Source organism: Chiloscyllium punctatum, chromosome 25, assembly GCF_047496795.1.
Source record: "Chiloscyllium punctatum isolate Juve2018m chromosome 25, sChiPun1.3, whole genome shotgun sequence".
Classification (NCBI taxonomy): domain Eukaryota; kingdom Metazoa; phylum Chordata; class Chondrichthyes; order Orectolobiformes; family Hemiscylliidae; genus Chiloscyllium; species Chiloscyllium punctatum.
In genome coordinates this window covers 17951058-17962319 of record NC_092763.1, presented here as the reverse complement: position 1 = coordinate 17962319, position 11262 = coordinate 17951058, and the positions used below count along the sequence as shown (strand labels likewise).

The 11262-nt window shown below is 41.3% G+C and overlaps 1 protein-coding gene across 1 annotated transcript in view; it reads right to left on the bottom strand.

Annotated features, from left to right (window-relative positions):
- Positions 1 to 7062: 7062 nt before the first annotated feature.
- The window catches only part of LOC140495724 (sodium/hydrogen exchanger 2-like), a 167507-nt gene continuing 163307 nt past the window's right edge, over positions 7063 to 11262 (bottom strand). The window contains exon 12 of the mRNA XM_072594754.1: positions 7063 to 9126. Within this exon, the coding sequence (XP_072450855.1) occupies positions 8867 to 9126 (260 nt within the window). The 3' untranslated portion in view covers positions 7063 to 8866. The remainder of the gene's footprint in view (positions 9127 to 11262) is intronic.

Genomic DNA, 11262 nt, shown 5'->3' with positions numbered 1-11262 from the left:
TGGTGTAGTGGACAGTGAAGAAGGTTACCTCAGGGTACAAAGGAACCTTGATCAGGTGGTCGATAGGCTAAGGAGTGGCATGTGGAGTTGAATTTTGATAAGTATGAGATGTTACATTTTGGTAAGGCAATTCAGGGCAGGACTTATACAGTTAATGGTAGGGTCCTGGGGAGTGTGACAAACAAAGGGACTTTGGGATGCAGGTTCATAGTTCCTTGAAGATGGAGTCATGGGTGAACAGGGTAGTGATGAAGACATTTGATGCATTTGCCTTTATTGGTGAGTGCATTGATTATAGGAGTTGGAATGTCATATTGTGGCTGTAGAGGCAATTGGTGAGGCCACTTTTGGAATACTGCATTCAATTCTGGTCTCTCTACTATAGGAAAGATGTTAAACTTGATAGGGTAGAGAAAAGATTTACAAGGATGTTGCCAGGGTTGGAAGGTCTGAGCTATAGTGAGAGGCTGAATAGGCTGGGGCTGTTTTCCCTGGAGCGTCAGTAGCTGAGGGATGACCTTATAGAGGTTTATAAAATCATGAGGGGCATGGATAGGATAAATAGGAAAGTTTGTTTCCCCAGGATAGAGAGTCCAAAACAAGAGGGCATGGTTTAAGGTAAGAGGGGAAAGATATAAAAGAGACCTAAGGAGCAACGTTGTCATGCAGAAGTTGGTACGTGTATGGAATGAGCTGCTAGAGGAAGTGGTGGAGGCTGGTACAATTGCAACATTTAAAAGGCATCTGAATTGAATGTGAAAGGAAGAGTTTAGAGGGGTATGGGCCAAATGCTGGCAATTAGGACGAGATAAACTTAGAATATCTGGTCAGCATGGTTACATTGGACCAAAGGGCTTGCTTTCATGCAGTACATCTCTATGACACTATGACTGCATGAAGCAGAGATGTATACAAGGATGGACAGCTGAGATTTGCAGGTTCATTTTGAATTGGTGGAAAATCGATGTTGACATAAAGAGTGGAACCCTGTTAAGGTGTTGGGGATCTCACTTTCTGGCTGGAGACTCACAGAGAGATATGCTGCCTCTTTGCAGGAATGGCAATTCAATCCGGGAGCACCACACACAATCATGGAATAAGTCTGCTATGATGTAGTCTCAAAATCACTGTGATCCAGGTCTCAGGTAAATAATGTGGGGGTGGGGGATTTCACAGGGTCAGGGGTGTCACAGGAAGAGGGGTTCAGACCATTAGCAACAAGGGCAGCAGTGGCTATCTGCAGGTCCTCCCTGATGTCCCTACAACGGAACACCACATTCAGACCGACCTAATCTTCTTGTTGATGGGATGAGACCATTAAATGGTCATTAATTGTCCATTTCAGGGTCTCAATTGGCACTGGGTGGGTAAGGCCATTCTGAGCCTTCCCATCTGCAGCTTGATTCAGGCAGGGGTAGAAAGGTGGCAGATTCAGCTACGTGAATTAAATGCCTGGCCTGCCTTCAAGCCCAGGATCAACAAATTGTCTGATGGGCCAAGTGGCCTCCTTTCTTGCAAGCTTCTAAATTTTTATCATTATTTGCTTTAAGTGTTTACCTCTCTCTCTCTCTCTCTCTCTCTGGTTGATAATCACAATGAATTTATAATATTAATCATGTTACTCTACAGATAATACACTGTTTGCAATTAGCTGTCAAAAGCCTGTTGGAACATTAAATAATGAAAATGGCTCATTGCTGCTCAGACTTTGAGAAACAAATGAGTCTGGAAGCTTTTCAGATGAATGCAGGATGCCTCCTGGGTCCATATTAGACATTGTTAACTGCATCATTCTGGTATAATGAGGCTCCAGGGCTGGGGCGATTCCAAGCTGTCATTGTTTAAAAACAGCAGGTAGGTCAGGAGCTACAACCAACATCGTGGCTTTGAGAGACGATAGTTCTAGGCTGCTTCCATGAAGAAAATAGTAAGGGCATGTCTGCTCCAAAGGCAGATCCCTTTTGGCTCATTATCTGCTGATCCGTCAACCGAAGCCATTTTCATTCGATTAATTTGCATCAGTGGTGATTTGCCATTGCTCTCCATTCACAGACCTAGGGTGCAGAGGCAATTCCAGAGTCTACCTCAACTAGAATAGGAATTGAACCCATACCATTGGTATTCTGAACCACACACTGACCAGGCCCCTATATAGCAGATACAGAAAGGAACCATTTGGCTGATTGTGTCCAAACATGCATTTTCTCTGTTATTTTAAAGAACAGAGACAATTCTCATTGCAAGCTGCAACTGAATCTACTTTGACTGCCTTGCCGGGCAAAGTATTTAGTGACAGAATAAATACAAGTGATAGCATAATGTGGTAGTTCTACCTTTGTATTCTAGTCCAACACTATACAACACGATTAATGTGGATCAACTAAACAAAACTGCATACAGGGCAACTAGTTTTATTTAAACTGCAGTCAGTTCTCAGCTAGCCCAACACACTTAGAAAATATTAGAAGAATTTAAGTACGCAAACAGCACATAAAACTTAATTGAGTTTCATTTATTGATAATAAAAGCAGGAAATATACTCAGCAGATTGGACATGGTATGTGAACAAGGAAACAGAGTTAATATCCATGGTCACAAATCTTTCGTCATATTATCAGCTTATGTCTGTTCTTACATTCTGTGCACCTTAGCAAAGTGTAAGTTGTTCTTGTCAAAGCTAAGCAGAGCACTTGAGACAGTGTAAGTGGTAACTTTGGAATTGGTGTTAATGCAAGGAATTAACCTTTATCGTATTTGGCCTGTCATTCTGTGATTGGAATGCACTGGTTGATGCATCTGAGTGTGATAATAACTATACATGAAAGCTCATTTAGTATCATAAATCAAAATTATAGCCTGCATCGACAGAGGTTACCATGAAGGTCCTACCCTCTCAACCTTCCCTTTGCCTGAAACATGGTTAACTTCAGATTACACTCACCACCAGCCATCTCTCTCTAATGAGATTGCAGCACTCTGGTCTTCTGGGACTGGGGTGACTTTACCTTCATTTGCTTCTTATAAATGACGTTCATTCATCCGCTGGGACACATTCTCCGTGAACATAATGAGTAAGTTCAAGCCTTGCACCTTTTCTGAATACTGAGAAGCATGTGGAGCCTCAAGATCCTTATTGCTTTCTCAATAATAACTCAGCCAAACAAGCCCATCTGCACCTTTATTTTTTTCTACTTTGGTTTTGTCATTTTTTGAAATTTGACATTGTGCTGCTTGTCCTGAGGAGTGAGAAACAAAAGACCATAGTCTGTAAGACATTGGAGCAGAAATTAGGGCAGTCAGCCCATCGAGTCTGCTCCACCATGGCTGATTTCTCCTCATAACCTTTGATAATCAAGAGCCTATCTATCTCTGTCTCAAATATAGTCAATGACCTCGCCTCTGTAGCCTTCTGTGACAATGAATTCCATAGATTCACCACTCTCCTGCTGAAGAAATTCCTCCTTATCTCCATTATAAAAGGTCTTCCCTTTACTCTAAGGCTGTGCACTAGGAACCTAGTCTCTCCAACCAATGGAAACATCTTCCCAACATCCACTCTGTATAGGTCATTCAATATTCTGGGGTATGTTTCAATCAGATCCCCTCTCATCCTTCTAGACTCCATTGAGTATATTCCGAGAGTTCTCAAATGGTCCTCATATGGTAAGCCTTTCATTCCTGGGATCATTCTCTGGATCTGCTCCACAGGCAATACATCCTTCCTGAGGTATGGGGCCCAAAATTGCTCACAATGCTCTAAATTTGGTCTGGCAAGAGCCTTATAAAGCCTCAGAAGTACACCCCTACTTTTATATTTTAGTTCTCTCAAAATAAATGCCAACATTGTATTTGCCTTCCTAACTACCGACTCAACCTGCAAGTTTACCTTAAGAGTAATCTAGACTAGGACTCCCAAATCCCTTTGCACTTCCAATTTCTGAATTTTCTCCCCATTTAGAAAATAGTCCATGCCCCTTTTCTTCCTACCAAAGTGCATGACCTCACGTTTTTCCACATTGTATTCCATGTGCCACTTTTTAGCCACTCTCCTAAACTGTCTAAATCCTTCTGCAGCCTCGCTGCCTCCTCAATACTACCTGTCCCTCTATCAATCTTTATATCATCTGCAAACTTAGTCAGAACTCCCTCAGTTCCTTCATTGAGATCATTAATATATGAATTAAAAAGTTGTGGTCCCATGCATCTGTTCAACAATATTCAAAGTCTTTACCACCCTATGTGGAAGTGGATATATTTCACAATTACTATGCTGGATTTTTCTGGAGAAATAATTCTGTTTATGAATGCACAATGGTATTAATGCACCAATCAATGAGGAGGATCAAGGGCTTAAGAGATAGTTAAAAATCACACAACACCAGGTTGTAGTCCAACAGGTTTATTGGGAAGCACAAGCTTTTGAAACGCTGCTTCTTCATCAGGTAGCTGTGGCAGTCTTTTATATCCCACTCCCCAAGGCATGGTCAGAGCCAGCAAGAACATTTACTCAAGCACCATTAAATCTATGGCGCAAAGACCTTCCACTTTGCTATTCCATCATCCCATTAAGGCCCTTAAAAGAGCAATTAATACCCACTCAAAAGCCTCTTTAGGGGCGTGACAGGTGTGACGATTCTACTCCTTTAACAATGATATTCTGTCCTTGGTTTCTTTATCATAGGGGTCATAAAGGCAGAGGTTCCGATATGTCTGGGTCTATCTACTTGAAGAAGCTTTTAAATTTTTTTTAAAACACTTGTAAAATGAAAGGAGAGTGACCAGTTCTCCCAGTTCAGGGTTTGGTTTTAGCAAGCTGTTTTTGTTTGATGCTGCTGGTCAAGTTTTAGCCAGGAAACCAAAAATGCTGCTGGAGATCTAAAGAAACAGCTCCATGCTGATCCTCTCTCTCTCTCTCTGACATCTCTCCTGTAAGAACCTGTGTTTGATTTTCCCTCTTTTTTTTGCCAAAGGAGTATTTATGAGATGTTGCAAGCATTTGGAACAGAACCAGTAAGTTGTTGTGTTATTCTAAATTTCATTTTCTTATGTTTGTGTACAAATAAATTATATTGCTTAAAACTGAGTGGTTGGGCCCAGCTGCATTACCCCTGGACTATCCACTGCTTAAAACGACTATAAAAGTTAGCGTCTGGACAACCGTATTTAAATGTTTTCAGGGGAGCTGGCCTGGTCAATAACTGGATAAATGCTGAGAGGATGTTCCCCAAAGGGGAGAATCTGGCAGCAGAGGGCATAGTCTAAGAAAAAAGGGGGCACCAATTTAAGACTGAGATGAGGAGGAATTACTCCTCTCAGAGGGTTTGTGAGTCTTTGGAATGCTTTGTCACAGAGACCTGTGAAAGTTGAGTCCTTGTGTACATTTAAAGCTGAGATAGGTAGATTTCTGATCAGTAGAGGAATCAAAGGTCATGGGAAAATGCAGGAAATTGGACATGAGTCATGATCAGCCATGATCCTGTTGAACAGTCGAACAGGTTCAAGGGGCCAAACAGCCTCATCCTGTTGTAATTCTTACAGTCTTATGGTCTCATCAAAACAGTGGCCTATCGCCACGAAGACGGAGTGAATAGTGAATTATGTGTTATACCTGTGTGCTATCAGGGCATGTCAGGGGAATGGGGGGGGGATGCACAGGCATCACCCAGAGCCTGATTAAAGAACCCAGCCTCAAGACCAGAGACTCCCTACTGAGAGCTAAAGTCCTGCCCTTGCAGCCAACTCACATATATCCCCTACCTCCGTGACCCCTACCCCATGCCACTCCTCCTGTCTTCACTTACCTCCAGCCGCGATTGCTTTGCAAAGCTGGAATTCTGATGGGAATACTTCCCGCAACAACTGCCACCTCCCCAATGGCACCTCCGAGCAGAAGAGCTGTTTTTATCTTGCGTCCTGGTCTCGTGGAAGGCTTGTTCATAAGCACATTGGTTTGTGATGATGGTGGGCCTTCTCCAAATATGAATCTCAATCCATGCTCTTCGCCTGACAACCGAGACACAAACCACCCCCATTCAATTCCTGCAATGCTATGACATGCAAAGTTATGAACCAGCTGATTGACTTGTGAGACTTGTATTTGCCAGAATTAGTGAGTGTGAATTTTCTTTGACCTTTTTTTGAGCTATATAGTATATTGGTGTATAAATATTCATATTACAATGCCAGGAGGATGATTGCACCATATCAGTATTAGACTTTGGCACGATTGTAATAAATAAACTTCAGGATCCTGGACCTGCAAATGGTCGTACCCATATTAATCTGTTAGTTCATAAAACAGAGGGGCACACAAATGTTTAAAGAATGAGTTGTTGAATTTAAGCTGGTGGCATCCCTCATATTTCAAGGCATTTAAGATCAGTCGAAACTAAGAAGTGCAGCTACTGAGCCATTCTGTTTTTCTGCCTCCACTATATTGTGGGGAAGTAAGTGCCATTTTTGTATTCGAGAGTTTGTCAAATACTAGCCTTAAATATTGTGTGCGTCAAATAGTAACTCAGAGACAGATCCAACATCTTTATGTTCTTTTTTTAACCCTGTGTAAAGCCATAACAGCACAAACCCGAACACTTAGACCTCAAGGGCTGCTATTTCTGTCCCAGTAATAAGTGAATCCTGCTCACCTACTTTTCACCTATTGTCTATGAGTTTCCTGACTTGGATAGGGAAGACTTTGGACTAGCCCCAGCCCTGTACTGATGACTTCCACCCACTTTAGTATGGTTTATTGGGCTAACGTGGCTAATAATTGCATGGGCCTATTGCCTGGCACCTGTCTAACACACCATTGAAAGGATTTCCTGTCAGCATCAACAACTCCCCACTTCTCCTCTTTACCTCTCCCCTCTTTATCTGACATTCCTTCTTCTCCAGTCTTCCTAACATTACCTTACAATCTATAGCTGGTTTGATATTTAATACTGAACTCAGTCTCAAACCTTTATGTGCAACTTTTTAAAACATCAACTAGCTGTAATATGCAATTATAGCTAGACACAACAGAATCACTGCAAATATTTCAGTGCTTAATCACAATGCTGGTTGATTCTAATTTTTTATTTTCCATAACAACAAAATGGAATTGCAGCCAATTATTGGGTATATGTACAATACATACAATTACATGGTGCATTAGCTTTCTGTACAGCACAGATACAGTATAACACTTGGTACATTACATATAATACATACAGTTACTTTGTAACACATTGTACATGAGATGATATACAATCTTCTGATGTTGCGGTATCCATCAAATAGCACTGCACATGTCCAAATTGAACGTACTTGTCTCTCTCCAGCACTTCTTTCAACGTGTAAATCCTTGATGATGGAAGACAGCTCTGAAGTGGGAAAGCAGTGCTCAGTAGACTGAGAACAGCAACATGAATTTGAGGTGTAGATATAACAAACATCTGGGAGTAATTTGGAAACTCCCAGAGTTTTTCAGTCCCATCGTCCCGTGACATTGTTAAAGTGCTTAATGTTTCATGCTTATGATGTTGTAGCTTTTCAGACAGATTGAAATATAATAACTTCACTTCAGGAAATTAATAATCCATCCATTATATGCAATTATTACCCAATAACGTTTTATGCATTTGGATGAGTAAAACAATTTTCAGCACTATTTACGAGATCCCCTTAAATGCCTACAAGCTTTCAAGCAGCATCAGATGAGCTAATGATGACTAATTATACAATATATTTTCGATAGTAACAGTACATGGTGTTTGGATGTAATATCTGCCCTACTGACCACTGCAAGAGAATTTGCTTTGTACTACAATGATGACTTTAAACTACATATGGGAGCTTACAAAGTCAAAGAGACATTGGTACCTATTTTAATACACGTGTTAACCTGTATTTTGTAAATGTGTTAACATCATCAGGAAAAAGAACAGCAGGCATTAATGTCGTACAGGTTTCCCGTCACCAATATTGCTTACAATGATTCCTAGAAAATAGTCTTTTGACCTAGTATTGTGAAAGTGATATTTGCCATTGTTGTGCATAAGAAGTTTTTTTAATCATTGAAACAATGGTATATTATGAAAGTGAGGAGTGATGCAGTGCTAAGGTTGGATGACAAAATGAGCCAGTTGCACTGATTCCTGCAGAGTTGGAGTTTGCTTACTGTCCCAGAAGGCTAACCAGCCTGGTGTCAAATGTCCCTCAACTGTTTAAAGTGAGATTTAATCTCTGAGATGGTGGATATAGTTATATGTGTAAAGATTGAGTAACCTTCAATCTGTACTGTCTAGAGTTTCGATAAATGAGAGGTGATCTGATTGAAACCTACTAGCACACAGCTGCAACAGTTTCCTAGCAGCAACTCCCCACTTCTCCTATACACCTCTCTCCTTTTCTCCAATATTCCTTCTGGATTGGAGAGCCTACAACCAGGGGCCACAGTCTCCGAATAAGGATTAGTTGATTTAGCAAAGATGTGAGGAGGAGGCTGGTGAATCTTTGGAATTCTTACCCCAGAGAGGTGTAGAAGCTTAATCTTTGAGCATGAAGTTCTGGATGATTATGACATCAGGGCATATAGGGATATCAATAGAAAGTGGTGTTAAGGTATATGTAGCAGACAAGGTTTGAAGAGCTGAATGGTCAATTCCTGCTCCAATGTTCTTATAATCAACATGGTACCTGGAAATCCCATATAGAGTGAGGCTTTAATGTTAAGATAAGGGTGAGTGCTGAATATCTCGCATTGTCTATCACATCAGTTTTAGATGTTGCTTTTTGTTCTGTATATTCTACATTGGATCTGTCAATAATTGCTTCAAAGAATTACTGGAGGTGCATTAGGTATTCTGCACCTATTGCCGGTTTGTTACAATCCATTTTCGATTGTATCCTGGGAAGCGAACCTGAGCTTTAATTTGTGCGCAGGTCTTCTGTTTTCAGCATTTTTTTTCAATTCATCCTCTCCTTTTTGATTTATGTCTGTTCCATCAGAACTCTGTAGATCTTCAAGTTCTTCCTCATTAATCCATTCTGTCCTGTGAGGTTGTTGAGGAGTCACAGACATGGACTTGGGTAGCTTTGGAGATTGGTTCTCTGCGTTGTTTTTGTTGCCTCCATATCCTCCAACTACACAAAGGAAACACAAAAGATATCTTGATATCTTTGCACAATAGAATTACCACTGAAATCTTCCAATTGTAGTGAGGATAGAGTAGAGGTAAGCCCCAATTATAAATATTTTAATGGTACAGCCAATATCATGGAAGTGGCATTGGGACTGTGTAACCCTCACTAAATCCTGTCGTGCTGGCAACGTGCATCAGGAGAAGCCTTGGAGAAAGGTATGACTCTCCTGCTGGAATTTGGACAGCAAATAGCCAACAAAGACAAAGTCCTGGATGTTTATTACTTGTTATGTGAGAGAGTGGGGGGGGGGGGGGGGGCGGCGGGAGGCAGACAAGCTGTTGAGGCTACCTCATTGAATGTTTTTAAGACAAAGATAGATAGATTTTTGAACAGTAAAGGAATTGAGGGTTATGGTGAGAGGGTGGGTAAATGCAGCTCAGTCCATGAATGATCAGCCATGATCATGTTGAATGATGGAGGAGGCTTGATGGGCCAGATGGCCTACTTGTATTCCTACTCCTATTTCTTATGTTCTTGTGTATGTGGGTTTTCCTGAATGGTTTTAACTCTATAGCATGTGACTTCTTTCTGTTCCACATTCCCCATGTAGAAATGGCCTACTTGAAAGGCTGCATTTTCAGTCAGCGGCAGTGAACATTCCAGAACAAGTCATGGGGAGGCTTTGATCATGGAGCATACCCCGTCTCACTTCGATTGGGTTTTGAAGTGGGGGGATGGGGGTGATCAAACCCATCAACCTGGACAGCTTTTGAGTATGGGGTATCTAGTCACTGATTCAAGCACAGTCCACTCCCAGTAACCATGGTACTATACATGGGGAAGGGTGTGGTGGCAAGTTGAAGGCGAGAATGACAGCATGGTCACGGCAAGATAGTGGGAGGTGTGGCAGATGAAGGTGGAGTTGGAGGCAGAAGGAAGCAGGTCTACTCTTTCTGGTCCACAAACAGCGCAGAAAAGCAATTCCCCTTTCCCCAAAGCTCTTCTCACCTCCCTATAAACAGTCAGGTTTCGTAGAGTTTGTAAAGCCCAGCAGGTCAGTGTAAAACCTGCAAACCATGTGGGGTGAGAAATTCCCAGGGTTTTTAAAACATTTAACAGGCCAATCCTGCCAACAGAGAGGGTTTGCTGCCAGCCCATAATAAGGTCAGAGATTCTCCTCAGTTAACCTCTTCTCTATACCCAGTGCCACACACACATCCATGTTAACATTTTTAATGCATGAAGGCCACGTGGAAAAAGTACAGATTTGGTACAGACATTGCAAAGTCTTGTTGAATTGACAAACTAGGATTGTTGCGACAGCAATAGGATTTGGTATCATTCACATTTGGGAATTACTCCTGAAATAACAAGGGCAATGGAAAAATGGAGTGTTATAGAAGAGTTTGGAAAGTCCATTCCTTCTTTTAGTTTTGTGTGTTTAGTGTAGTTTTATGTAGCTGTGCATTTCAATGTTAGGGTTAAGATTCGGTAGGGTTAGGATTAGACATGAATCAGGGTTTGGATTAGGGTTAGGGTTAGACATGAATCATCATATCATACTGGACAGAGTGCGATGAAGCTGCTCCTTTAACAAGGTGAGGTTTTACTTGTTTTGTCTTCAGGAGGTTGTAAAAGACACAGGCGCCAAAAAGTCCAGGTTTTTAGGGCCAGTTTGATTATAGCTAACTGATACAGCCTCAAGAAAAAGGCTTTCAAGGTTTTAAAAAAAACAGTTGTACAATGAAGGAGGTGTGGTCAGTTCTCCCAGCTTAGCTTTTCTCTGGTTTGGTATGGTTAACAAGCAGTCCAAAGAAGCAGATCCATGCTGATTGTCTCTTTGACTTCTTTCCTGTAAGAATCTTGGTTTGATTTCTCCTTTTGTGCCAAAGAGTGTTTGTGGCGATTGTTGGAGGTATTTGGAATAGCCTCATTAAGTTGGGATGATATTTTGCATTTTTGGATGGGTTAATTTACTCGGTATTCTCTTCTCTTTTGTTTGTGTTTCATTCAGTAATCTTGGAAATAAATTCTGTTTTGTTTAAACTAAGTGGTTTGACCAGCTGCATCACTCCTGGAATATCCACTTTACACCTGCCTAAAACAGCTAGCAAAGTTAGCATCTGGGTTACTTTC